Here is a 27712-nt window from a genome sequence, read left to right on the forward strand (position 1 = left end):
TTAGAAAATAAATCTAATATAGTCATTTGATCAATATTTTTCGTTATTGACCATTACAGTGTTAATGTGACAGTTCACTGTATTGATTTGACAGTCTAAGATGATTGATAACGTAACAGATAACACGACAGATAAACTAAATTTGGTAACTCAAACATAACAAATGAAATGCTACATCATTACCGTGAACTACCATGTCAGTACCATAACGGTCAAATGATAAAAAAAAAAATTGATCAAATGATCACATTATGTTTATTTTCTAAGTTAAAAAGAACAATACTAGAACTATATTGATTTTTTTCAAAAATGTAAAGACCTCTAATACTTTCTGCCTTAACATGTTCAACTTAATATTAAAATCGTTGTACTTATTTTTGTTAATTATCACATCAGTTCATCTAACAAATATTAAATGACTAATGATCATATTATAATCTCTCAGAATAGTTAAATAGTTACTAATATAGCTTAACCTAAACCAATCAATTTGATTTGAACTTCAAATTCATTATTATAATCCTTTTTATAATTAATGAAGCACAAGATAAGCAAATAATAAAAAAAAAAGCGTTGACAAAAGAGGAGGTCCATTAAGTCAAAATGGGCAACCATTCTTAGCCCCAAAATTTTGTGTGGTGTTGGACGCAATTGCAAAAATACCTGTGAAATGATGATGAACACATAATGAAGTCAACCATTTAATTGGGTGATTAAAGTTGTATTCAATTGGAAATGACCCATCAATCTTAGTTGGTAGAGCACAAGGCTCTTAATCTTGGGGTCGTTGGATCGAGTCTTACGGAGGGTATTTCATAATTCAGATGTCTCCTATGGAAGCTGCTCACAACCTGACGTTGGGAGCAACCTACTATTTACCTCCCCTTACCATATTACATATGAGAATAAGGGTCACCTAAAAAAGGTTATATTCAATTGATAATTTCCTTTTCATAAACCCACTTTTAATAAGTGTGAAAAAAATAGTGCCCACCACATTAATTATATTATCCATGCTTCACTTAGGTCGGCATATTGGAGATTCGTTCATTTTCATAACTATAATATCAATGGGATGATGAGGACAATTCTGTCCGCGTCTAAATGTTCTAAAGAAGGATAAATTATGCATTTATACTTAGACTATTAGTTTTGATTTGTTTTAGTATTTAATTTTTTTAAATCATGCTTATCATTTAGTTTTCATTTTATTTTAAAAAACAGTCGTTAAAAACTTAACGTGTTTAATACCAAAATTACCAGTTTTAGTACCTAAACTGTCAAAAATTTCAAAATTTAATGTTAAATTTTGAACGATGATATTAAAATGAAACAAAAACAAAAGGTTTTAACGGTTAGATACTAAAATGAAATAAAAAATAAAATTTAGGTATAATTTTAAAAAAGTTAAAAATTTAAATACTAAAACGAACCAAAATTAATAATTTAAGTACTAAACAGATCAAAACTAATGACTTTATTAGTTTATAACACTTACATATGCATGCTTTGCATTAATATTTTCCTTAAAATATGTCGTATGAATATGAAGTTTCATTCAACAACTTATCTTGACCTAAAAAAAGTGATGGTGCAATTAATTGCTTGGTGGCCATTGACTTGGTCATTTTTTTTTAAATTTTCTCTTATCGTAAATTTGATAATAAATAGGACTAGCATTAGTAAATTAAAAAGGTCAACTAACAAACGGATGTCTAAAGAAAAACAGACTAATATAAGGTTAAGAAAAGACGTTACCGGAAATGTTAATATTTTTTAACATTTCTGGTAAAGCGCTACCTAAAATATTATTTTTTTATTAAAAATATAAATATCAGAAATATTCATTTTAAATAGAGAAATTAACATTTATTGTATAAAAAATAACATTTTAAGTAACATTCTACTGAAAATATTAAAAAATATTAACATTTTCGATAATGTACTTCATTAGTTTTATATTAGACTGTCGTACATAATAATTACCCCACTAACGTAATACAAGAGTCAAAGGACCGTTGACTTTTGAACCGACAATTAGGTTTGCTTCACATGCAACGCAAAAACCAAGCCTTTTTTTTACACGTATATATTTGGTTTGCAATTTTATTTTGGGTAAGGTACACAAATAGTCCTCCGACTATAAGGTATTATTTTAATAAGTCTTTTGATTATTAAAAGTTATAAAATGGTCCTCTAACTATAGAGTATTGATTTGTTCAATCCCTTAACTATTAAAAGTTACGAAATGACCATCAAACTACTTATTATGATCAAACTCGTTATTTTTTGTTAAAAAATTGATAGTATTATGAGTTGAACGTTAACATGTTGACTGTGATATGATAAAATATGATCCTAGAATATCAAAGATTATCATACCTCAGTAATCATGTTAACGTCCAACTTAGACAAATGCCAATATTTTAACGAAAAATGACTATTTTGGAATATAATAAATGGTTGGGTGGCAATTTTGTAACTTTTAATAGTCGAGGACATAACAAAGTAACTTTCTACAATTGAGGACTAATTTATAACTTTTAATAATGATGGACTTAATAAAATAATATTCTATAATCGGAGGACCAATTGTGTATTTACCCTTTTATTTTTACAACTGAGAATTCATATATTTAGTTAATTCGGTATGCACTTTTCCTTTAACGGAGGAGAGAGAAATTAAAATCGATTATTATCTATTGAAAGTCATGAATTCGTATATTATTTACGTTTTATTTTTGGAATTTGAACAATCTTAAATAATTTATGTATTTTATTTAAAATATCACTATATAAACTCACAAATATTGACAAAAAAAAATGTAAGAGAAAGTTCACATTTACGTAGTTGACTTTGTTCTGTAAAATTCCACTGTCGAATCCGACATGTACTTTACTACAAGTCAACGTAGAAAGACCTAAATAATACTCACAAATAGCATACAATAATTTCACTATAGTTAACACAAATAAATTATAAGATAATTTTACAAAAAAAGTATTAAATTTTGATTTCACCTTTTACTAAAATTATCATACTATACCAACAATCGGTTGACCTAGTGGGATGAGGTACAAATTTTTTTAAGTAAGGTTAGGGGTTCGTATTTTGACGATTGTGAATGGAGTAAACTGGGTTGAGAGGATTGTCCTCGTCTCTGTAATACTTGGTCCAGATTAATCAATAAATAAATCGAAAATAGGTGGTTTATAAAAAATATATCATACTATAAAATTTTTAAACTAAATAATTTAAAACTTAGATAGAATGTAACATAATCAAATTAGTTGAATCTTAATTCGATTATCATCTCTTAAATATATTTAGAACTTAGTGTTTGTATGCAATATTTATGGGTAATTTAATTATATACTTTGACCTTGAAAAATTTTAGGGCTAATTGTGTAGTATATCCTTAAGTTATGACCATCATTTTAAGCCAGTTCGTAATTTTTGTGATGTTATTTTTTAGACCCTAAACATTTACTTCCATTCTAAATTAGTTCATAAATTGTAAACAATTCTATATCAGTTGTGAAACTATCCGTATCAATCCATTTTGATTTTGTTAACATGTCGTTAATTCTTCTGATTTTTTAAGGTCATGAAAATTGAACAAATGACCTTCTAAAAATTAATATGTTTTTTAATGTTTTAAGTTTTTTTAGAACATCACATGTTTAATTCTTAAGACTTTTAAAAATGGTATTATTTTAACCAATAGAGTTAATGAAACGTTAACTAAATTATCAATGAAATGATGTTGATAGTTTGGCTATTGATAGAACATTTAAAAGTTTAGAGACTAATATAAAACTGGATCATAGTTCAGGGATATACTAAGAAATTACGTCATCCTTTTAAGATAAATATAAGCTACATTACTTAACTTTGACATTTATGTGCAAAGCGATACTCAATTTTTTTGGCAATTGAGTACCGTATAATAAATTAATACTAAAATCAAGTACCAAAATTTATATTTACCCAAAAGTTACGTAAGATTTGCTTTGCCGTGCAGCTATAAATACACGAGGCTGGAACCTGCACTCTGAAAACTCTCCAAGTTATTACTATTATTTAGTTCCTTCGTTTTCTATCTACCAAATCTGGGTTTTTTTTTATTTTTTTTGGGGGTCAATTATGCAAGAAACCAACCATGTTTGTGGATTCAACAATGGTACAAATATTGGGTCTTTCCTGTCAGAGCTCATATTATCAGGAGGCTCAAACACCATAGATTCAATCTTCTCTATCTGTGCACCACCGTCATCTGCAAACGCCGCCGCCGTCAATGAGCCATTAGGCTCTTCGGTCTACCACCGCCAAAGAGACGTCCTTCAAAGATTCAGCTACCAAAACCATGAATCGACGAGCCAATGCTCCGGTCCTCAAAAGAAGAAGCTTTACAGAGGCGTACGGCAGAGGCAGTGGGGCAAATGGGTGGCGGAGATCAGACTCCCACAGAAGAGGAAGCGAGTGTGGCTAGGCACCTACGAAACGGCCGAGACCGCCGCTTTGGCATATGATCGAGCAGCTTATACGCTCAGAGGGGATTACGCGAGGCTGAATTTCCCGAACCTAAACGATCCCAGCAAGTTTGGGTTCGTAGATTGTGCTGCGTTGAATGCTTTAAGGAACGTGGTGGATGCCAAGATCGAATCCATTCGTCAGAAGATGAAAACGGAGAGAGCCAAGAAGAAAGCCAAGAAAGGCGGCTTCGACGACGATCGTGCCGCGTGTTCGTCGTCGTCGCCTTTCGGCGACGGTTTAAGCGACGGGTTGGTGTCGTCGATCGTGTCGGGCGATGGGTTTCGGAGAGCTGAGAATTCGCCGGCCTCCGTCTCGAATGATTATCCGACGATGACGACGGTAGATGAGCCGCGGTTCGAGGACGATTTGCTCGCTAAAATGCCGTCTTTTGATGCTGACTTGTTGTGGGATTTTCTTGCTAATTAAGATTACAACATTTACATTCATGTTTTTTGTGATCAAGTTTTTTCAGCATACAATTGCTGTTAGATTTCAAATATTATATATCTTTAAATTATAATTTTTATTCTAAATTAATCTTTATACTTATAAACATTCTAATTTCATTCTTAAATTATGACCCTCTTTCTAAATTAGTTCTCAAAGTTTTGAATATTCTAATTTCATCCCCATCAAAATATGTATTTAATTTCAACCATAGTTCAACCTAATTTTTTTTTTTCAAACATATAATATAATGGTTTGGCCTAACAGTTTTATTAACAATGGATGTGATTAGTATATACATATAGTTTGTGATGAAATTGGAAATTTTAGGGAGCAATTTAGAAGGATTATCATAGTTTAGGGATGAAATTGAAATATTTAAAAGTTTAATGACTAATTTATAATGATAGTCATAATTTAAGGATGAAATCAAAATATTTAAAGTTTAGGGACCAATTTATAATAAGAGTCATACTTTATTTATATTTTGATCATTTAACTATGTTTTAAAAATAATACTTAATGTCGCGTTTAGTTGAGAATAATACTCTTATATTTTATTAACTAAAAAATTTATCATGTGAAAATCCGTTTGCTTGAGAGATAGTTATCCATTCATTGACTCTCAAGTTATTGATAGTTTTTTATCAGTCTAAAGTGATTACAAGATAATATTTGTTTAGAATTCTCTCAATCAATTAATTATATGTCACACACATTACAAATATCGATGTTCGAATCCAAAATCTCTATAAAAAATAACAAAATTGAATAAAACACAAAATAATCCTTTTTTTCATTTTAGTCAACAATTATATTTGAATAAATCATAAAATTAAAATTTGAGTATAATTTTTTTTTTAACAAAAATACAATTTAATTGAATTAAATATCACAAACTAAGTAATATTAGTGGTTAAAAGAATGATTGATATTCTTATATGTTCCAGTCAGGTTTGAGCACCAGTCACTGTAGAGTATTTGAATGTTATCGTCGAATAATTTAATTTTCAGAATAAATACTAACACTCATAAATACCATAGATTAGTAAAAAAATTAATTTAAAACAATTTAAACTAACTTCAAATTAAAACTCGAATCAAATTTCAATCCTCATATCCCAAATTTTGGGCTAAAGAATCGGCCCAATAATTCGAAGACCCAACGCAAAGCAAAAAACCTCTAAAAACGCAGCCGTTTTGACTTTAACCACGTCCGTCCAAAATCCTTTTGACCTTATCAAAACTCAAGACTGCGGCAAAAATCCAAAACCTCCAGTCGCGCTAAATAATAACCACGGATAAACAGTACCCGACGTCGTTTTGTTTCGGACCTTTCCCCGGACTTCCCTATTACTGTACCCGAACCCGCTAAATCCTCCCCCCACTTTCCCGCTGTCGGCGTTTGCTTCCTCCGCCGCTCTTTTTTCCTCGGTCCAGGGTTCTGCTTGGTGACCAATGATTACATCGCCATGAACGGGAACAAGTTCAGTAAGACGGAAGAAGAGTTCATCAAGAAGCACCATAAACACGACGTTAAAGAAAATCAGTGCAGCTCTTCGCTCGTTAAACACATCAAAGCTCCGGTTCATCTCGTACGTTTGTTTTTCTTTTGTATTGTTTCGATAATATTTGTTTCTTTTTGATAGGATCGATTGATTTTGTTTGGCGTTAGATCCGTACATAGATCTAGTTGAATTTCCTTTATTTTTCATTGCATGTTGCGTGAACATACATGAGATTGAAATTAAGTAGGGGCTGATTAGAATTGTGAAGTTATCACTGAAATTCTTTTGTGAATCAATTGAAGTTGTCGACAATCTGCGTTCTCGCATTTACTTTCCAAAATTGTTGTTTTCTTGTATAGTGGATTGCTTAGTTTTTGCTTTGTTTGAATGGAAATGGATCAGAAGATTTTCGTTAAACTTTTATTTCACTCGAGTATGGAAATGATAACTTACCCAATCTAAATGTTGTGCAGTTACAAATAAAATTACTTTGAGGTTAGTTTCAGGTTTTAGTTTGCTTTGTTTGAAGGCAAATTTGGTGTGTTTTCTTCGTTAATGAATTATTATTGGTTTTCGATCAATCAGGTTTGGTCTTTGGTGAGGAGATTTGATCAACCGGAGAAGTATAAGCCATTTGTTAGTAAGTGTGTTCTACAGGGTGATCTTCAGATTGGAAGTGTTAGAGAAGTCAATGTTAAGTCAGGTTTGCCTGCCACAACTAGCAAGGAAAGGTTAGAGTATCTAGATGATGATGAGCATATTTTGAGCATGAGGATTGTTGGAGGAGACCACAGGTTGAAGGTATGAGTTTTTAAACACAGTACACGTAACTTAAAATGCTTGCTCTTTGAATTCCTATAGATTTTTAGTTTTTCAACATATGATCTTGACTGAAATATAAGGATTAAAATCTCAAACTAACATATCTTGTCTTTTATTATATGACATTCTCTGTTAGATTCTGTGATATAAATTAACAGAAAATGTAATAATGTTTTGGATATCGTATCCTGTAAGATGGATGACTGAATATGCTAACTTCTTTTGCAACTCATTGGGATAACATAGGAACCTTTTTTATGTTTATGAAACTCGAAATTGGAGTTCTGAAACAAGAAGGAGATATATATCATACACATTGATTTCCGAAATCTCTGTCTGCTGAATTTGGCTAGTGGCATGAATGAGCTTCTTTCCTGCATTGTGTCTGGGGCAATTTGTATGCCTTATCCTTCATCCAATTATTGTTGTTTCTTGGGCTACTGGTGCATTTGATCTGGGGGACTATTCGTTTTGCAAGTGCAATAACCAAAGGTTTGTTGGCAGTTTTGATGTAATGGGTTTGGTATAATAGAATGTTTTTTAGTTTATGCAAATGGTGGGAAAGCAATGTTGTTTATCATGTTGTTGAAGATGTATTAGTTTTTAGATCTGAGATATAATATCCTGCCTCCTTTTATTTCTAATATTTGAATTTCCGTGAATGCTATGTACCAATTCTGCATTAACCTCTCTCTGGGGTCAAAATTTTGAACTTCATAATATGTCCTAAACATTTGTCACGGACTAACCTGCTGAAACTGCAAAATTCTCCTTATTTGCGAATTGGCAGAACTACTCATCCATTGTTACAGTTCATCCCGAGGTCATTGATGGCAGACCAGGAACATTGGTGATCGAGTCATTTGTAGTGGATGTACCAGAAGGGAACACCAAGGATGAAACATGCTACTTTGTCGAGGCACTGATCAAGTGCAACCTCAAGTCATTGGCTGATGTTTCAGAGCGCTTGGCTGTTCAGGATCGGACCGAGCCAATCAAAAGAATGTGAAAAATCTGGGTCCCTGTTAGCTTCATCAAGGTAATTGTTGCGGGTGACAAGCGAGAGACACTCTTGTTATTAGAAGGCGGGAAGACAGTTTGGGGTTTCCTGCTAGCATAGAGAACTTCTGTTTCCTTATATTTTTTATGCTGCTTCTTTCAATTAGAACAATGATCTTTAGGTGTACTGTGTTGATAGTAGCTGACAATTAAAACTCGTCCGCAGCCTACGGATTTACTAAATGAAGAAATGAATCAAAAATTTCTGTGGTGTTTCTCTATGTTGAATAATGGGGGTGGTGAATTGGTATTTGTTTGCAAATATCTACGCATTGTCACACTTTATGTTCATTAGTTTTGCATGTATGTATGTTGGTAATAATTGTATGTATAATGGTATGTATGTTGGTAATTTGGTAGGTGTATGCACGTACGCGCATGTCTGTTGGTAATTTGGTAGTTGTATGCATGCATGCATGTCTATATCGGTAGAGAGATTATTCTTGATGTAGGTGTGTTGTAATTAAGGTGTGGGCACACCGAGGGAAATGTTAGGGTCGGCCATTGAATGCAGGGCAGGCTCCAATTGAAGGGACCGTTATCCAATAAATTGACGAATGGTGTTGATTTCATGGGAAAATTAAATTATCCTTTCACAGATTATTTCATTGAATGGTTAGGAGTTTTTTTTGGTTGTATTCCAATTTTAAGGCTTCGTCTTGATTGATTCAGACGGATCTGGATTGTACATTTTATTTTTGTGGGTGAGTCTTCCAACGAAAATTTTATGCATGCATAAAGATTCAAACTCGAAATCTACTTTAATAATATCAAGTTGTTTACCACTTAAACTAACTCTATTGGTGAATGGTTAAGAGTTGAATGTTTCTTAAATTTCAGGTTCTCTTATAGATATAAAAGTTAAATAATTGTGAACGGTTATAAAATAATTATTGTATTCATTAATTTTTATATTTATTATAATATCATAATGATCATTTTATATCAGTTGGATAAATTTAACAATATTTTTTAAAATTTTGAAATTATGTGATTAAAATGATAATTTAAGTATAATTCAACAATAATGTTTAGCAATGTAAATGCAGTAGTGTATATATAGGAATAGGGGTTATTTTGCATGTTGTTACACCATGCTTTGAATTTTACTTTCTCAGGTTATGCCAAGTTCCTCTGTTGAGAAATTCTATCAACTTGTGTTGTAGGTTACTCGGGTTCGGGTTCGGGTTCGGATGTGAGCGTTGAAAACAACCATGTGTTCGGATTCAGATTCTAAGAGTCATATTAAGCATGGAGTATAAATTGAATCACCTAAAGAACAAGTTCCTTGATGGCGATCTCCATTTGCTATATACAATTTTGATTCGTTGATTTTTGTTCTGAAAATTGATATGGGAACCAAAAGTGCTCTATTCGAGTCTATTTTGAGATGTTTTCACAGTTTGCATTCAATAATACAGAAGATATGTACTCTTATTATAAAGATGTATTCGATCGAGTTGAATAAAAAAATTAAGTCGAATTTATGAGGATTATTTTATTGGGATTTCTCCATATTTTTCCGGGAAAACAAACAGAAGGATTTGCACTGAAAAAAAAAACTACAGTTTTATATTTCTCGAAAGATGATATGAATTCCAGAATTTTGAAACTAAATTGCAATGAGACAAAATCAACATGACAACAACTTAAAATAACAAGATCCTACCGTGTAAGAACAGTTCATCAAAAGGATTGATGTTTCAAACTAAACAACGTCAAGAACATTTCATCACTGCTGCTTGTTCTCCTCTGCACATTTGTTATTATATTTTTCCAGTTTCTTCTTGTATTCTTCCATGGCTTCAGCTGCTTTTCCATTCCAAACATTCCTCTCTTCCTCACTAAGTTCCTAATAACATCCAAAAACAACAGAAACCCAATGTCAATTAACAAGAAAGATCGAAACTTAAACCTGAAAATCCCAACTTAACATCATATACCTTCCATTTCAGCGAAATCAATGCATTGAGTGTGGAATTATTGATCCCTTCTCGCTCTTGCATCAGATTCTTCCTTGTTTCTTTGCTGAACAAAAGGAATGAAGATGCAGGCTTCTTTGGCTTGTTCGGGTCCGATACAGGCTTGTTTTTCTGGCGTTTCTCCTTCGTTTTCTTGATGATGTCATCTGTTTTCTCCTTCTTTTTGAGCAGTTGAAGAGCTTCTTGTTTATGGAGTTTCATTGTTTCTTCCTCTTGTTTTCGGAGACTCGAAGCTTCTTCTTCCTTTCTCTGCTTGTATACCTCCATTTCCTCCATGAATTTTTCCTTGTTCTTCTTTGCCATCTGCAAGCAAAATTCACAAAATTACATTAGTCCAAGAGCTCTTATAAAACGATTCAGTTTTCGGGTTCGATAAATTACCTCGTCATAAGGTCGTCGTTGTTCTTCAGTCATGTTCTTCCATTCTTCGCCGGTAATCTTCGCGACATCCAAAATGTTATTGCTTTTGTCCTCTGCTAGAAGAGCTGCCCTCCGCTCGTTCGAGAACAAAAAGAAAGCCGACATCGGTTGCTTCGGCTTCAGGGGATCCCTTTCTTTCTTAGTCTTCTTCTTGGTTGTTTCTTTATCTGCTTCTTGCTTGAACTGCAAGTATTGTTCAAGCAACTCCATGGCTGACTTTTGCTTGTTTTCATCTTCCAAGAGCTTCATCGCTTCGGTCTCGCGCCTCTCCTTTGCCATCACCTGCAAATATGCTTCCTTTTCGGCTCGGTATATCTCTTCGTAAGGCTTCTTTTCTTCGGCGGTGATGTTCTTCCATTTCGCACCCAGAATATTCGAAACCTCTTTGAAATCCGCCTCCGGATTCTCCTTCTTTATCTCTTTCCATTGATCTTTGCACCATAAAATGTAAGGCGGTGACGGCCTCTTCTTTTCAGATCCACCATTTTTCTTCTCTTTCGAAGACTTAGGAATTGCAAAGGTCTGAACAAGGAACATCAATGAGAAATTTAAGAATCATCCCAAAATTTGAATCAAGAAAGGGAAAATCAGTCTGAACAAGGAGCATCAATAAGAAATTAAGAATCAGCCCAAAATTTGGATAAAGAAAGGGAAATCAAACAAAAAATCTGAACAAGGAACATCAATGAGAAATTAAGAATCATCCCAAAATTTGAATCAAGAAAGGGAAAATAGAACAAAAAGGGTACCATGGTGGGCTTGAACTCCTTCATTTTCTGCAATCTCTTCAGCTCCATCTGCAATTTCTCTTGTTCCTTACCTTTATTCTCGATCTCTACTTCCTTAAGCTTCAACATCTCGTCTTTCTCCTTCAACAACTCCTCCGTCTTCTCCTTCTCGATCCTCAACTGCCGAAGCATATCTTGCAAGTCTTTCTCGAACGATTGCTTGCTCTGTTTCGATTTGGCCTTGGCGGACTTTCCTTTATCGTTGGCTTCCATCGGAGAAGGAACCGCTGGTAATGGGGAGAGCTTTCCTGCCAGAATATTGGCTTCATTCGTCGATGGGTTCTTCTCTTTCAAGGCTTTTCTTCCATTTTTTCTCGATTTCTTCGGCACATCGACAACAACCGCCAAATCCGCCATTTTTTAGAAGGGAAGAAGAAATTACGAGATAATCTGTGTTTCTTTGATTTTAGACGTGTGGATGGGAAAACAGCGATTAGTGGGTTTTTAAAGAGGGGCTGAGCGGGAGAGCAACGGTCTAATTTTTCAAATTCAAAAATAAGATAGAGCAACGGTTTTGTATTTCAAATTCAAAATTAAGATTACCGTTGAATGGCCATACAAGGAAACACAAACACCATAAATATAAATTGAGCCCGTTTCAAATTCTATTTACTTTAATGGAACTTACCCTGAATAAAGAAAAGCGCACGGGAGGGATCAATAACAACGAGAAGCATATCGTGCCGACGGAGACTGCCCCCGACGATGAGTACCTTCGAGGCCCAGTTGAATCGAATGGTGGTGAAGATCAAGCAGGCTCGGGCTTCTAGGCATGATGCTCGAACGAAGTTGAAGCGGCGGTTGAGGCTGTGTGAGGAGGAAGAGAAGGCAGAAATTCGAGCCCCTAATGCTGAGTATGCTCCCGCATTTCAGTATGTACCCATGAATAAGCTTGAGAACGGGGAGAAGTGTATGGAGCTTTACTAATTCTTCGACGTATCGTGGTGGTGATAATCGTTGAAGTTGCTAAATTACGCTATATTTTGTAACCATTTGAAAGATCATTACCCATGAAATTACTTATTGGATCAACAATGACGCAATTAGACAAAATTATGCAGCATGACCATTAAAAAGACAAAAAATTGGTGTAACTATAATCACAAAGATAAACACAATATATGACAATTGTTAATATGGAAAATACCCAAAACATGAGTCATTGCATCCTTTGTATATGCATGAGGATGAGGGAGGCGAGACTATTAGAATGTTAATAGAATTAACTAAGTACTGTCGATCGGCAATGTCCGGCCATTGTGTCGGAGTCTCAAGATTTCATCAGAGACAACAATAAAAATCAAATTTTGATGCATGCTATAAATTTGTAACGACAAGCCATACAACCAATAGAAATAATGAACAAGTTAGTTCCTTTGCAAATGGTAGCACATCAAATTTGAGACTTTCCTCATTCTTTTTCCCTTTTAATCAGCATAATTGGTGAGAAGGTAAAACTTCACCAGAAGCATAATGAAACGGACAAGCAAGTAGACTGTGAAAAAGGCATATTCAAACATTAAAATAGTCTGCAATTGGCAAATTTCTTGCAGTGTTAGTTGGCAAGATTTATCAGTGGAGTATTGATTTCAGAACAATTTAGCAATAGTAGCGACAAACAGAACCATAAATCCATTGAAGGAATTGCCAGATACATGTACACTTCTCTTGTCCGCTTCATATCCCCATCATCAAGCTCCTTCTATAAAGCATAATTAATACTAAATTAAAAATAAACAATAAGTCGGTTAGTTCAGAACAATAATATTAAATCAAGCATACCACCATAGGCACACAAAAACTCACAAGTAAATATATCTTTGTCAATATCGCTTCTCCTCAGCTGGAGCAACAATAGTCCTCTCATACCTAATGATAGTGCACTTCTATATGTTTTGTCCTTGAATGAAAGACTGGATTTTCTACTAAACGTATAGCTGATAGGTTATTGCAAAAAAGCCTTATTAGATATTCTGTTGGCTGATGAAGATCTTCCATTAGTTGCTTCAACCAAGTATTTTTTTGTATTGTTGATGATGTCGATCGATTTTCCGCTTCGGTGTTTGATATGGATACTGATAATTGTCTCTTGCTACACCATGATATTGCACCTGATCCAAGATTAAACATGTACCCAGTTACCAATCATCACATACCATAGTATGCATATGATAATATGCAACATAATCGACATCACAATATCCAGTCACCTGACATTCCTTTGTTTTCTTGTATGAAATCTAAGAGAGATTTTTTATTATTCTTTGGATATCCTCGTAATGATCTCTCGTGATGATTAAATTATCCACGTATACTAGCAATAGGTTGCGTTCCTACTTGGCACCAGCTGGTGGACCAGTGATAGATGAAGTTCAAGTCGAGGTTGAGGAAAGAATTGTTGCATCAAGTTGTCGTCGGAGAGATGTCACCCGTGCAAGGGTCGAGGTTGACACAACAAACATTGTCCCTAAAGCTCGACGCAGGCATGGGGCGTAATTGTCCTGCTATGGTTGTGATAATTTTTGTGATGCGTTGAAGTTGCTAAATTACGCTAACCATTTAAAAGATTACCAACGAAAATATAGCAAAATCACTTGATTCGAGTAACATTAAGATTCCTTAATGAACAATAACAGGTTGCACATGACGGAAGTTCCCAGTGTCGACGTTCCTTAAAAACACATACAGCATAACAAAATCCAGGCATTAAAGAATCATGCAATTAAGCTGTGGCACGTGCTTTGTAATTTACATTTGGAGTTACAACACATATAATATCCTACTCATCGTCGGTAGAAAGCTTTTGTTTCTTCCATTTATAAGCGGCTTCTAAAATCTTGAGGTTCGTCGCCTGGTTTTCTTCGGGGAATACATAATCGATATATTCTTCATATCTGCCAAGGCAAATGATTCAACATTGTGTTCCGGCAGAATACAGATATGCAGATACCGGTAGATGCAGAGTAAAATTATACTAGTTACATACCCGGAAACACCGCCATCTTCACTTGAAATTTGCTTCCTCTTTTTGAGTTTCTTGGGTAACTTGGACTGGACTACGCTAACGTCACCAAGCTCGCCAAAACTGCTTTCCATGTTAAGCCACTCTTCCAGGAGCATTGCACGCTCTTCTTTCAATTCTGGTGCGGACGTTCTGTAGTAGTTGATTGCTCTTTCAAAGACTCCTGGCAAAAAGTAAAAAGAATTAGAAGGCAAGAATTTATTCTACTAATAAATAATCAAAGATGTATAGCAGGCAGCACTTGGATTGGTCTGAACTTACTTGTTGCACGCTGAATGCGTCCCTTCTTTGATTCATGTTCCCGAACCCCATCTTCCGGCACGTCCGAATCCGCATCAGTCTCCTCCATTGCAGAGGCTTCAAACTTGGCATAACTAATCCACACCTTCATGTGCTTTGTACGATCCAAAAGTCTCTCGTACAATCCTCTGGTTCGTTCATATTCACCTTCGGAAATTTCAAAATCTATGTATGCCTATCATCAAAGAATAAGAAGCATCAACACCATTTAGACATCAGAAATGATATTCCTAAAAAGGCCAAAAGCCATCAGTCAACAAAGAAAATATGAAGGAAAATGGAGAAATCACTCATTAAGACCATAGCTTAGCAAACATACAACTATTATCAAGAAACGTGCAACTATTATCAAGAAAATAATCAGTCATTTCACTACAGGAACCTTCATCATGAGATGAAAATACTTACTGGATCAACTATGAAGCAATAAGACAAAAATATCCACTATGACCGATACAAAAGACAACAAATTGGTGTAACTATAATCACAAAGCTAAACAATATATAACAGTTGTTAATAGGGCAAATACCTTCCACAATAACTCTGGCATGTCCAAAGCTGGTTGTGTGATGGCAAGCTCAAAAATAGCTCTTGCACGCTCTGTTTCAGATAATGATCTTTCTAACTCGGCATATTTGCTCCATGCATAGCAATTCTCAGGTGCCCACTCTAGATACTTCTCATACAATTTTCGACAACGATCAATATTACCAAGTTGCAGCTCAATTTCAATATACTTCTTAAAGATCTGAATGTTACAAAACAACATAGTGAGAAAACTTCAGGTTAAAGTAGTCAAATTTATAGACTTCCAGCAAAAGTTAGATGCCTACCTTATCCTTAGGAGCTTTTCCAATGGCATTTCCCAAAATTTGTCGTGCACCCTTGAGATTGAGTTGTCTTATTTCAAATTGTGCAGCAAGAAGCCAGATCTTTGCAAAAGAAAACTTCTCATGGGGAATAAGCTTAAGGCACTCCCTGCAAAAAAAATTATAGTGAGGAATCGTTATTGTAAACACAAAACTAAAGGATTAAAAATACCCAAAACATGAGTCATTTTTTAGTGTGCATCCTTTGTATATGCATGAGGGCGAGGGAGGCAAGACAACAATCAAAATAAAATTTCATGTACAATATAAATTTGTAACAACAAGCCACTACCTACCAACTATTACAAAACCAGCTAATTCATCAAATCATAAGAAAATATAGTATAGCTTATGTCAAAGATAAACCTGAAGAGTGGAACAGATGCAAAACATGGAAATATGGAACAAAAAGACAACCATGGAAATAATGAAGATGCTGAATACGACTTTCAATAAGAAAAAAAAGATGCAATAAAGATAGCTGTAATCAACAAGTTAGTTCCTTTGCAAGTGGTATCACATTAAATTTGAGATTTTCATCATACTTTTTCCCTTTTCGTAAGAATAATACCTGAGAGAAGGTAAAACTTCACCACAAGCATAATGAAACGGACAAGCAAGTAGAGTGCAAAACAGACATTCAAACATTCAAGTAGTCAGCAATTGGCAAATTTCTTGCAGTGTTTAGTTGCCAAGATTTATTAGTGAAGCAATGATTTCACTACAATTTAGCAACAGTAGCAACCAACAGAACCATAAATCCATTGAAGGAAATGACAGATACCTATACACGTCTCTTGTCCGCTCCATATCCCCAGCATCAAGCTCCTCGTATAAAGCATAATTAATCCTAAATTACAAATAAACCATAAGTCAGTTCAGAACAAAAATATTAAATTAAGCATACCACCATTAGGCACACAAAAACTCACCACAAGTAAATATATCTCTGCCAATACCGCTTCTCCTCAGCTGGAGGAATGTTAGCAATAGCCCTCTCATAAACCTCTCTAGTCCTCCCTTTATTCCCTACGCTCTCTTCTAATCTTATATAATCAATCCACGAATCATAATTTAATGGATTCTTCCTCACTTCTTCTTCATATTGGAATCTCCGCTTCCCTACAATTGCATCCTCAATCCCTTCCTTATCTCCATATTGTTTCTCAAAAGCCACAAACTTCCTATACAAATCCTCTGCCCTCCCTTTGGGTATATGATCTAGAGAGAACTTGTAAATACAACGAGCACGTTCTGTTTCCTTACACCGTTCCTCAAACTCAGCAAAAGCTACAAATAACTGCTCTGCATCTTCTTCATCTGCCAGCTTCTCCACCGCACGTTCGTAAATGTTCCTTGCCCGTACAATCTCCCCATTCTTCATCTCGAATTTGGCATATCTAATCCAAGCTCCGACTTTGGGGTGACACTGAACAAACCGTTCATAAATGGCACGAGCACGTTCGACTTCATTGTAACGAAGCTCAAACTTAATGTAGGAAAGCCAACCTTGCTGGTCTGGCATCCACGACATCCAGCGTTCAAAAATCTGGCGAGCTCCAGCAACATTCCCTAACATCTCTTCCATGTGGATGTACTTGTACCAGAGCTGGTCCACACGTGGGAGGAGAGTGACGGCACGGTCCCAAACATTCCTTGCATGGTTTATAAACTTGTTCTTCATTTCCACCTCTGCGTATTTCAGCCATAAAGTGTGGTTTCGGTAATCAACTTCCAGAGCACGCTCCCAAACGCTCCGTGCTCGATTGAAGTCCTTTTGGGACTCTTCCCATTGGGCATATTTGATCCAAACACTTGTATTCCACCGAACACGGCGGATTAGATCTTCAAATTCCTTGCGTTTGCGGAGGCGATAGTCAGCTAGTTCAGTCGGGTCGGTAATCTTCTGTTTAGGCGGCCGGATTTCCGCCTCCTGCCGTTCCCGAGCTTCTCGAAGGATTTGTTCGGCAGTAATCTGTATAGGAGCCGGAGTTTTGTTTTTGACACGGGTCGGTCGAGGGAGTTTGACCTCCGTATCTTTACGAGTCAAGTACCCAAGTGACGGATCTGCATCTTTGGATGCCATGACTAACTGATGATTTCTGAATTTGAGTGAATGTGTGTTACTAATGTCGTGTTCGGTCCCTGAACTTCAGTCGAATGTGCAATCTGATACCTGCATAAAATATATATAAAACTTAGTAACTGTATTGCACACTAGCGTAGGCTTCTAAAAACTATTTTCTTCTCTTTTCTTTCTTGAAAATTCTAACTCAATTAAACTCGAATCATGTTTCAACCTCAAGTTGAGCTTGGAACCACAAATTTCAACTCAATCTAGAACTTGAGCAAAGCATATAATAAATCTAGAACTCAATCATGTTTCTAAGAAAAATAAAGGTTCATTAAAAAGAACAAACAACATCGTATATATATATATAAACAGAGAAACTACGCAAATTAAAAGGAAGAAGATATTTTAATCGCGAAACGAAGAGAAATTTTGTAACTGCTATATAATCTTTATAATTTCGGCACTTAGAACATGTCATCTTTCATTCAGTAAAGCTTCCGGGAGGGAGAGAACGACAGTGGAAAGGAAAAAAGCCGTGATCTCAAAACCTAGGTCACGACGAATCCACTCGAAGGAGATGCAAATTGGACGATTGAGAAGAAGAAGCCAAGAGTAAACATCTAAAAAGCTTGAGAAAGAAGGAAAATAACCTGGAGGCAATGTCGAAGCAGGGCTGTCTTCCTCTCTCAATGCTCGATCTTTTCCCTCTTCTTTTCTTCTTCTTTCCTGTTTTTTTTTTTATTTATATTTCTGATGAACGTGAAGAACAGCCTGCACTGCACCTCCCTAAGTAACCCGGCCATTGATATTGGGCCTTGCATAATTCAAACCGGTCCATATTAAAAATAAATCTAATTCGATATTAAGTAAATTAGTTTCTTAAAAAAACCAAATAATTTAGTTGTCTCTATTTTAAAAGTGATCAATTAAAGGTATTTAAACATAACTTAATATAATGAACCCCTATCACAACAAACTCTATAGTTGTTTTTAACAGAAATTTTTTCTTTGAATAATCTCAAGTGTTACAAGTAGGGTTTATGTTTATTTTTAAAAGTATTATTTCCTTAATTGAATCTTTATTTTATACCAGGTCGATTCGGGTCAGGGCGGATTTATGCTCTAAAATTTCGGGTATGATCAAAGGTAGAGGATATATATTTTCAAGTCGGGTCGAGTCAAAGCCAGATAGAGGATATATATTTTCGAGTCGAGTCAGATGGAAAATATATAATTTTTAGTTCGAGTTGGATTTAGGTGGAGTATACATATTTTTTGGTCGAGTTGGGTTGACCAAAAAAACCCTAACACGACTCGTTATCATCCTAGTTACAAGGTAGTATGTACTTATAATCTCTTTTAGTCATATATAACATATACATATTCTACAGATATAGTTACTCAAACTCAAAACTTCAAGAAAAAATAATATTTTCTTTAACTACCGAAACTCGATGCATTCCCTTAACAAAAAGTTTTGTTAAGACAAAACTTCAAAAGATATACTTATATTACTAGATTCAATGATTATTATCCTAAATCATCTTATTAGCTATATTCATTTCCCCTCCAATTTTAGGCTTTCGTCTTGATTAATCTAGATCGATTCAGATCGCACATTTAGTTTTAGTGTGAGTTTCTTAGTGAGATTTTTTTAGATACACAAATACTCAAACTTAAGACCTTAAGCGATATCAAATTGCTTACACTTTAACAATTGATGTTTCATATTATTCTGTTAATAGTTATTACATGACGTCCAAAATTATTAGGACAAAGGGCATAAAAAAAAGAGAGAAAGAAAAGATTTCACCGTCACAGGTGATTTTCTTCCCTTTTTTTTCGTTACTATAATTTAAATTTAAAGAGATGAAACAGAAACCAATTTCCACAATTACTATTATTAAGGATACAATCTTAAAATTATACGTGAACTTTGGCTTATTGCGTGATATAATATACATGAACTGTAATTTTAGGTAAGGTAATTTTTTTAAATTTTAGTTCAGTTTTCACAACCACTAATCTCTTTATCTGCGTGACACCATTTTATGTATACTTATTGCTTACACAGAAATTATATTTACCATACATGAAAAATACAGATTAATTTATTTTTATAAATTTGAATAATTGAGTTAAAAATTAAAATTCAGTGTATATACAATTGCAATAAAACCAAAATTTCATACGTAAAAATTGCACATTGAATTAAAATTCATATACCAAACAATACCTTGCAGGTTGCAGTAAACTGTAACACATGGAGTTGAAGCCGGAGTTACAGCAGCTGAACCTGATCAGCTTTTTACTGGACGGAAAATAAAAACGGGGCCGAAGATCGAAAACATGGAGTATATAGGAGAGTATGGGCTTTAAATTTTGAAAGATAATTTCCATACAAACAAATAAAGCAGCAAATGTGTTTTAAAGAGGGCTTGGTTCGGTACATAAGGTGGAGGGGCAAGATCACACATACTGATTCATTGATTCATACATATTAATTTAAAGACCAAAGCCACATGGAATAAAAGCCCTCCTATTACATAAATATTAGCACACTAACCCATAGCATACTTCTGGGTCCAGCTCCGAGCAGTCGTCTCGTACTTGCTCCTGTCGGTCTTGTACATGTGAGCGATCTCTGGCACCAAGGGATCGTCAGGATTTGGATCCGTCAAGAGCGAGCAGATTGAGAGCAATACCTAGAATCAAATTACATATAAGAAACAGCCCCATGCTTAAATGTCAGTAAACCATAGCAATCAAAATTTACATGATAGAATATATATACATACACACACACACACACACACACATATATATATATATATATTAAACCAGGGTGACCATACACAAAATAGTAAGGGCCCATTATGCAAAGCAAACTACTTGGCCAGTTGATTAAGTGCTACATTTTAAAGGCTTAATATGATCTTTCGTTTTAAAAACCAAATCATTTTTTAATGGTTTTATGACAAACTGTTGATAGATGACATAACAGTGAAATCTATCATTCAAAATAAAAGATGTATATACTGCAAGGCATGTTGAACAATAACCTTGGATATGGTGAGGGCAGGGCTCCATTGCTCCTTCAAAATATCGAGGCAAATGCTACCATTGCTGTTAATATTAGGGTGAAAGACCTTTGTCCTGAATGCAACCTGAATCGAAGGAAAACGAATTTAAGATAAAAATACAAGAGAAAAAAAGGATAACAGAAGAAAACTAAACAAGAAACATGCTGGTAAGTGGTAATGAATCAGCTACTAAACGGGTAAGTTATAAGGCCATTGCAGTGGAGAAAATAAAGCGTGAATCAACCTCAACATGTGATTTATCATGTAATTACTAGAATTAGCAGAACTAGGTGAGGATTGATAAGCCATCGTTGATTGGTTACAATCATATTTATCTCTAAAAGAAATTTTGATGTTATTCTATCTTAAAAGATATGAACATCATCACATGAAAAGCAAAATATATTCGCAAGGTGTCCATTTACAATAATTTTTATTAAACCAAAAAGTATACAGTAAATGTGGGAACCACATAATGAAGTAACCGTATGCAGGTAACAGAGAATGCTTACCTGAGGCTGTTTACAAAAGTAAAAATAACAAAAGATTAAGTAAATTTTGGCACTGAAAACCACCTAATAATAGCCTTTCACATACAAACTAAACCATTAGAAACCCAACATGCATATGCATGCACCACTGTTCATGCATACATGCCAACAAAATAAACTACCAAAAGCTAGAAAAAAATTAGCATTTACAGAATAAACTATCAAGTAGAATTAGTATTTACTCATTTCAGTGCCAAGCAATGTTTGCACAAGCCACTACCCTGTAAAGACATCATGGTCACAGAGTATATACAGTGAGGAACTTGCTAAATAACATGAAGCCTTTAAACATTTATGCTAAAATCTAATTACATATCCCTCCAAATGTCAAAATGTAGATGGGGGCAAGTAGGAACATTGACCGCAATAAAACTAAGTATTGGATTTCAGAGGAGAAAACATTTGTGCCAGCAGCACTTCAATAGATGGTTCTTAAAAGAACAGCTTGTTGAAAAAATTTAACATGCAATATATTAAGCGCTATGCAGATTGTAAATGGCATATTTGATGTTTCTAAAAGGAAAAAGACAGTTACAGATAGATACATAGTCAATAAAAGAACACATTCACAACAGTGTACCGGAAATAACAAAAACTGATAGGTTAAGGAATAAGATTAAGTGCCTTTGGTGGTTTAAAAGGATAGTCCGGAGGGAAATGAATGGTGACTAGAAACACTCCACCGGCATATGGACTGTCAGGAGGACCCATAATAGTCGCTTGCCAATGAAACATGTCTTCAGCAACAGGGCCTTATTTCAATAATAAAATGAAGTGAAACGTTAATTAGATAGAGCAACCAAATCTGCAAGTAATATTTAATTGAAATGATGATGCAAAAATGAACTCTTAAAAGAATCTTCAGCAAAACATGATAATTTCCTCACGAACTCACCAATAACAACTTGACAAACATGGATATGAACAGAAAACAATAAGACAGGAAAAAAAAGAGAAAAAATTCTTTAAAATCTACAGTCGAATAGAGTCCAATGATGTGAACCTAAAACTTTAGAATATGTATATGTAATTATGTATATATATTGCAGTTTGACTCAATGAAATCATCATGGTCAAAATCATATTCTAACAATAACTTAATAAGTATAGATTCATCTGATGGTTCGAGGTAAGTAGAAGAGAAATGGAGAAGTAGGTAATAGGAATAGAGAGAATTTTGAGAGGGAAAAACTTGTTCATTCATAACATACTGGAAAATATTTACACAGCCAATTTATTTAGTTACAATGATAACCGTTCCCCCAATTCTTCCTCGTGTTCTCGCCTTTCTCCTCCGACCATGACATCATCATATACAGAAACAATTATCTCATGTCATGATTACAAAGAAAAGAGGAAATCAAAGGCATGATAGCAAGAAATAATGAAATCGAAGATATAGAGACAGAAAATAGGAAGAAATTGAACCTGCGCTGCAAGAGGTAGGAGGATCTTTCTGTAGATCCTTGAGCTCCTTCAAGATCCGCTTTGAAGCCATCACCTAAACCCTAAAACGAAAAAAGGAAAATCAAATCAAATCAAAGTCAGACCGCCTTCCTCAACCAAGCTAACACGAAAAGCAAATAAAAATTAAAAGAGAAAAAAGTTAGAAAATTACAGTGCTATTTGGAGAAATTTGAGAGAAAAGGTAGCTGAGAGATCCTCCTGTCCTGGGCTAATGTTTTTGTTTGGTAGTTCTGAAAAAAAGTAAATAGAGAGAAAATATACATTTAAAAACAATAGGCTTTTAGAAGGAGAGGACGAGTGGTTGAATAATATTTTCTTTAGAAATAAGTTAATAAAAGGGCTCGTTATTGGTTATATTTGTGGACCCATAAGATAATTTTTTTTCTTGTAATAAAAATCTAGGGTAAAGTACACAAACGATCCATGACTATAGGATAATGTTTTATTGAGTACATTGACTATTAAAAGTTATAAAATGATCATTTGATTATAGAAAGTTATTTTGTTGAGTGTCTCGACTATTGAAAGTTACAAAATAGTCACTTGACTATTTATTATATTCCAAATTCATCCTTTTTGATTAAAAATTAATGATCATTTGAGTTGAACGTTAACATGTTGACTGAAATAGGATAGTCATTTGAGATGATGATATCAAATTTTATCATATCTTAGTTAGCATGTTAACGTACAGCTCAGACTGACGTCAAATTTTCAATAGAAAAAGACAAGTTTTGAACATAATGAATAGTCAGGTGGCTATTTTGTAACTTTTATAACTTTTAATAGTTAAGAGACTCAATAAAAATAGTATCCTATTATCGGGGACCATTTTATGTACTTTACCCCAAAATCTATTACATTTTCTGTCAAAGTATGTCGTAAGTCCCTATGGTTTGAGTAACTCAATATTTAGTATATTGAACATAATTAATCACCATTTTGATGTCTCGCTTTTACATAATTTAGACTGATATAACAATAAGTTTAACCCTTAATGATTATATATTATATCAAATTAATTCTAACTCTAAAAAATATACGTAGTTTACACATCCTATAAAGTACAAACATTAAAGACTAAATTTATTAATATTTTAAACAAATTGACATAATCCGTAAATGTTAAAGATTAAATAATTGATGAAAAACATTAACATTATGATTTGTAGTTCATTTTCGAAATTGAAAGAGATTAATTAAGAAAATAAAGCTCTAAAGCTAAAGTGAGAGACTGATTTCTATTGCCTCATCAATGGCTCTACAATATACAAGGCAAAGAATTCCACTGCAGAAATCTACAACTGTCCCTTGACATTACCATCGTAACATTTCCCCCCTTTTCGGCCACATAACAAAGCCTACATCGAGATATATACATTTAACGAACCGGTACACCGGTTTAACATCGTAGAGGTCGATAAATAGTAATCATTGTTGAATGCAAACTTCTACATAGGGAAAAAAAAGATACTTGATTAGTCGAGACTATTTCGTCCTCTCTTCCAGTCTAAGGACACTAGTTTTTGTACATTATGTTGACTATTGCAAGGTTTATCCAAAGCCGTTGCTGGAAGATTCGTGCATGGCGACTTTACTACATTGACAGTGGAATGTCTTGTTTCACTTACAGATTTTCCGGGCGATGTTCTACTTGATTTAGGAGTAGACCAAGCTAATGGTCCTTTTCTAACGCCATTTAAGTGATTGAGATCCTTCTTATGCTCAACTTCAGAGAGCTTGGGCTTTTTCGAGAGAATTATCTGTTCTGCGTCACATCTCACCAGCTTGTTAGATCCCAGCAATGAAGTTGTCACAGATATTTCATCCGATTTCTCAATTGATTTTGTTTTGCGAGCTTTCATGGTCTTTTGTGAAGGTTTCTTTGGCCAACTTATAATCCCATCTGGGTTTTGCCTCAAGGGTTTAGTCGCGATGTCACACAATGTTTGAGCTGCAGCCAATATTCTTGGACAGTGCCCAACTATCACCAAAAAGAAAACAATAAAGAAATGGACAGAGATTCAAAATGGCAATAAATTTGTCTATGTATAAATATCAGAACGATAACAAAAAATCTCATGCTACAAACCTATATTTCGACCTAAAATTTTTGGTAAATTCTTACCTGGAGGAACATTAAAAGCCTTGGAATAAGTTGCAAGAGGTGATGTGCCTTGTTCACATAAACAGAGAGTACCAGATGGTGATGCTATTTCACCTTCGGAGTTACCAAACTTTGGAAAGGAGGGAATTAGGCTTGGATCATAGGCAAGTGATTCTAAATTGGTAAAAGAACTGGTTGCAGTCCCAGGTGAACCAGAAGTGTGTGGTATTTTTACCCATTGCCCTTGGCACATGCTCTTATTTGATAAAAGTTTAACCGCATCAGGATTGGTTCTACAACCATTAACAGTATGCTCTTATTTGCTTGCCTGAACGTGTATCAGAATTGTTCCTTGTGGATGATGAAGGCTTGGTTGCATTGAGAAGTAAAGAGTCCAGATCTTTCGGTGGGGGTAATGCCAAGTGCTCCAGAATATCTTTGGACTGAGACAATGAAAAATCTGGAGGACTGGCAGGCATTTCAGGCTTGCCAGATGAATCCTGGGATTGGAACAAGATTAAAGTGCAAAGTTAATAACTTTTCAGCATCTATAAAGACAAAAACTTCCCAGATGGACCTATGACTTCAAGGCACGTTAACAAAGTAAATGAATTTCTGAGCATTGTAGTCAAATGACCTTGCCACCATGCAAAGTTGCAGAAAGAAAAGGGATAAATAGAGACGAAGATGAAAATTACCAAAGCCTCCTATCAATAGGCAAAAATTGTTTTAATAAGGATCAACAGGTACCAATTTTTTTACTTCATTTATGGTTGATTTCAGGATCAAATATATTAGACGTTTACTCAAAAACTCACCTTATTGAGTGATGATGGGTCTACAGCACGTGTCTTCTTTATCACCATTAATACTACTTGCCGAAATAGAAACAGAGTTCAATGGACACAAGGGCACTTTCTTGTTGGAAGAACTGTCCATATCTGCAACATTGTGGGACTGGACCCTTCGATGTGGAAGAAAGGAGAACACCTTTTTAACAGAATGTAGAAAATTTTCAGTTGTGTTAGTTGCTTTCCTACCCTTCTTGATGCCTAAAATGGGATGCTCATATATGCCATCAAGGAGTTCATTTAATGATAAATCCTCTACAAGCTCAGTGACATCATTTATGTCATCAGACTTCAGTCCATATAATCCTGAAATTGATGCCCAAAGGTGAATGATGCAAAATAACAGAAACATACAGCCAGTAGCTAATTTTAAACTAAATGCATAGATGATATCACACAGCCAATCACCAACAAATTGGTTAGGCTCATATCGAACGCAGCATAATAAAACAGGTCCATGTTAACAAAAACAAGTTTTGGTAACAATGACATACCAACGATGTTGTTCCCTCCAGAGGCCATAGTAAAGCTTGCAAAACCAGCCTTCTTGGAGAAAGAATCAAATTTCGGCTTCATAGGAACTATGAAATTTTTCTTGACCTCTCTTGCCACTAATGCTGTTCTTCTGTCTCGACTTTTGTGGTTTATCTGGAATGTATTTTAGAAAAAGAGAAAGCAAACAATCAGAATAATCTCAAACATTCTACAAGACGTCCAACTACAAAAACAGAGCCACGTGCTCGGAACAAAAATGCAAAGAAACAAGGCCATAAAAAGAATGACACGAGCTCTGGCAACTTGTCCATTAAGAGTCATTAGAGGGACAAAAACCTTATTGATGATCAGCCAATTAACTAGGCTGACTTAAATCTACACTAAATTTATGTACTATTCACAAACAAGGGAAGAAAAGGGACAACCTGGTAAGTTATATTTTGTAGAACGACACCCTAGCTTCTCATTCATATCCTTTATGTCATCAATTCCAGTTGAAATCATAGTGTCTTCTAGCTGACCAACACGTGCTCTCTTAGAACATCCACTATTACTACTAAGCATTCTGCCAGCTTTTCTTGGTGCGTTAACAACATCAGAACATGGATTTGGCGAGTGGAAACTGCTGTCCTTGTGATCATGCAGTTCAGACAATTTTTACATATGACATCCGGGCAGCTGACTAATGCCTTCAAAGTTCAGCATAAGGAATCTTACTCCATGAAGCCAACTTTAAGTTAATAAAATGCCAGTCCCTTCTAAAAAAATCAGATCTTATTAGAATATGCAAAAAGATGAATTTCATAACAAAACATTACACACTAATGACCGGCAAATAGTAAATAGAGAAGTTGGGATAAGATTCCAATTAGATACACCATATGAATGAAAGATAACAACCACCACAACCAATTATTGAAGTGCTAGCATAAGTTACATAAAGTACTGCTTCACCATAAAAAACCTAAGAATCAAATCAGAGATCCTGCTTCAGTACTAGCTCATTTCATAACTAATTTCTATGCCGGTTACCAGAGATTCCATGCCTTGGAGACACTACATAAATATTAGGGTAGTACATTTTCAATTTGTATTCTTCAAATTTTAAGCTTGTCTCAACTGAAAAAACAAAAACATCTATAGAAACTAGAAACACTAAACCAAAATCAAAACACTAAGTCAAACAAAAACCAAGTAAATCAACATATACACACACCTAACGCAAATCTGAAGTTGTTGCCTTGCTGACTTGCCGATTAAAGAGTTCTGACGCAACCTTCGACGGAAGGAGGCGGAACCAGGAGCCGGGAGAGAAGCAAGGGGCGGAGG

General features: G+C 34.7%; 6 protein-coding genes across 8 annotated transcripts; 2 read left to right on the plus strand and 4 right to left on the minus strand.

Annotated features, from left to right (window-relative positions):
* The first annotated feature begins 4147 nt into the window (after nucleotides 1-4147).
* LOC120207086 (ethylene-responsive transcription factor ERF061-like) lies at nucleotides 4148-5021 on the plus strand. Its single transcript, XM_039206599.1, has one exon. It carries the CDS (start codon nucleotides 4148-4150, stop codon nucleotides 4961-4963), a length of 816 nt encoding a protein of 271 aa, XP_039062530.1. The 3' UTR covers nucleotides 4964-5021.
* A 1336-nt stretch (nucleotides 5022-6357) lies between these two features.
* LOC120207087 (abscisic acid receptor PYL8-like) lies at nucleotides 6358-8631 on the plus strand. The gene is made up of 3 exons (XM_039206600.1): nucleotides 6358-6579; nucleotides 7078-7293; nucleotides 8105-8631. The coding sequence occupies exons 1-3, from the start codon at nucleotides 6457-6459 to the stop codon at nucleotides 8321-8323; spliced, it is 558 nt and encodes a 185-aa protein (XP_039062531.1). The 5' UTR covers nucleotides 6358-6456; the 3' UTR covers nucleotides 8324-8631.
* Nucleotides 8632-10015: 1384 nt separating this feature from the next.
* Nucleotides 10016-11984, minus strand: LOC120207085 (high mobility group B protein 6-like). The gene is made up of 4 exons (XM_039206598.1): nucleotides 11525-11984; nucleotides 10737-11297; nucleotides 10317-10658; nucleotides 10016-10225 (listed from the first exon to the last, which is right to left on the minus strand). The coding sequence occupies exons 1-4, from the start codon at nucleotides 11918-11920 to the stop codon at nucleotides 10106-10108; spliced, it is 1419 nt and encodes a 472-aa protein (XP_039062529.1). The 5' UTR covers nucleotides 11921-11984; the 3' UTR covers nucleotides 10016-10105.
* Nucleotides 11985-14228: 2244 nt separating this feature from the next.
* Nucleotides 14229-18571, minus strand: LOC120207088 (crooked neck-like protein 1). The gene is made up of 8 exons (XM_039206601.1): nucleotides 18480-18571; nucleotides 16688-17931; nucleotides 16540-16605; nucleotides 15720-15864; nucleotides 15416-15634; nucleotides 14847-15060; nucleotides 14550-14748; nucleotides 14229-14457 (listed from the first exon to the last, which is right to left on the minus strand). Exons 2-8 carry the CDS (start codon nucleotides 17839-17841, stop codon nucleotides 14343-14345), a joined length of 2112 nt encoding a protein of 703 aa, XP_039062532.1. The 5' UTR covers nucleotides 17842-17931; nucleotides 18480-18571; the 3' UTR covers nucleotides 14229-14342.
* A 1651-nt stretch (nucleotides 18572-20222) lies between these two features.
* Nucleotides 20223-23197, minus strand: LOC120207089 (ubiquitin-conjugating enzyme E2-17 kDa). 2 transcript variants are annotated; one of them, XM_039206602.1, is made up of 5 exons: nucleotides 23082-23197; nucleotides 22892-22971; nucleotides 22088-22215; nucleotides 20892-20996; nucleotides 20223-20534 (listed from the first exon to the last, which is right to left on the minus strand). In XM_039206602.1, exons 2-5 carry the CDS (start codon nucleotides 22959-22961, stop codon nucleotides 20391-20393), a joined length of 447 nt encoding a protein of 148 aa, XP_039062533.1. In that variant the 5' UTR covers nucleotides 22962-22971; nucleotides 23082-23197; the 3' UTR covers nucleotides 20223-20390. The 2 variants fall into 2 exon arrangements, with proteins under 2 accessions (XP_039062533.1, XP_039062534.1); XM_039206603.1 differs by having other exon boundaries at nucleotides 22892-22973; nucleotides 23118-23183.
* Nucleotides 23198-24226: 1029 nt separating this feature from the next.
* LOC120207090 lies at nucleotides 24227-27130 on the minus strand. 2 transcript variants are annotated; one of them, XM_039206605.1, is made up of 5 exons: nucleotides 26809-27130; nucleotides 26383-26536; nucleotides 25856-26027; nucleotides 25059-25537; nucleotides 24227-24914 (listed from the first exon to the last, which is right to left on the minus strand). In XM_039206605.1, exons 4-5 carry the CDS (start codon nucleotides 25288-25290, stop codon nucleotides 24409-24411), a joined length of 738 nt encoding a protein of 245 aa, XP_039062536.1. In that variant the 5' UTR covers nucleotides 25291-25537; nucleotides 25856-26027; nucleotides 26383-26536; nucleotides 26809-27130; the 3' UTR covers nucleotides 24227-24408. The 2 variants fall into 2 exon arrangements, with proteins under 2 accessions (XP_039062536.1, XP_039062535.1); XM_039206604.1 differs by having other exon boundaries at nucleotides 25856-26194.
* Nucleotides 27131-27712: the final 582 nt, after the last annotated feature.

Source organism: Hibiscus syriacus, unplaced genomic scaffold (genome assembly GCF_006381635.1).
Source record: "Hibiscus syriacus cultivar Baekdansim isolate YM2019G1 unplaced genomic scaffold, ASM638163v2 tig00014304_pilon, whole genome shotgun sequence".
In the NCBI taxonomy this organism is placed as follows: domain Eukaryota; kingdom Viridiplantae; phylum Streptophyta; class Magnoliopsida; order Malvales; family Malvaceae; genus Hibiscus; species Hibiscus syriacus.

Bases quoted from the DNA above. Each gene is read 5' to 3' on its own strand.
- LOC120207089 (XM_039206602.1), bottom strand. From the start codon at position 22,961: ATGGCTTCAAAGCGGATCTTGAAGGAGCTCAAGGATCTACAGAAAGAT. The intron at 22,216-22,891 runs GTTCAATTTCTT...TATTGAAATAAG, and splicing joins TCCTACCTCTTGCAGCGCAG to GCCCTGTTGCTGAAGACATG. The intron at 20,535-20,891 runs GTTATTGTTCAA...ATTTGATTCTAG, and splicing joins CTGCCCTCACCATATCCAAG to GTATTGCTCTCAATCTGCTC.
- LOC120207086 (XM_039206599.1), top strand. From the start codon at position 4,148: ATGCAAGAAACCAACCATGTTTGTGGATTCAACAATGGTACAAATATT.
- LOC120207090 (XM_039206605.1), bottom strand. From the start codon at position 25,290: ATGTGCCAAGGGCAATGGGTAAAAATACCACACACTTCTGGTTCACCT. The intron at 24,915-25,058 runs GTAAGAATTTAC...TTTTGGTGATAG, and splicing joins GGCTTTTAATGTTCCTCCAG to TTGGGCACTGTCCAAGAATA.
- LOC120207088 (XM_039206601.1), bottom strand. From the start codon at position 17,841: ATGGCATCCAAAGATGCAGATCCGTCACTTGGGTACTTGACTCGTAAA. The intron at 15,865-16,539 runs GTATCTGTCATT...TTTTTTTTGCAG, and splicing joins CGGACAAGAGACGTGTATAG to GGAGTGCCTTAAGCTTATTC. The intron at 15,635-15,719 runs GTAGGCATCTAA...TGTAACATTCAG, and splicing joins GAAAAGCTCCTAAGGATAAG to ATCTTTAAGAAGTATATTGA.
- LOC120207087 (XM_039206600.1), top strand. From the start codon at position 6,457: ATGAACGGGAACAAGTTCAGTAAGACGGAAGAAGAGTTCATCAAGAAG. The intron at 6,580-7,077 runs GTACGTTTGTTT...TCGATCAATCAG, and splicing joins TCAAAGCTCCGGTTCATCTC to GTTTGGTCTTTGGTGAGGAG. The intron at 7,294-8,104 runs GTATGAGTTTTT...GCGAATTGGCAG, and splicing joins GAGGAGACCACAGGTTGAAG to AACTACTCATCCATTGTTAC.
- LOC120207085 (XM_039206598.1), bottom strand. From the start codon at position 11,920: ATGGCGGATTTGGCGGTTGTTGTCGATGTGCCGAAGAAATCGAGAAAA. The intron at 10,659-10,736 runs GTAATTTATCGA...TTTTGCTTGCAG, and splicing joins AACGACGACCTTATGACGAG to ATGGCAAAGAAGAACAAGGA. The intron at 10,226-10,316 runs GTATATGATGTT...GGATGTTATTAG, and splicing joins TGATTTCGCTGAAATGGAAG to GAACTTAGTGAGGAAGAGAG.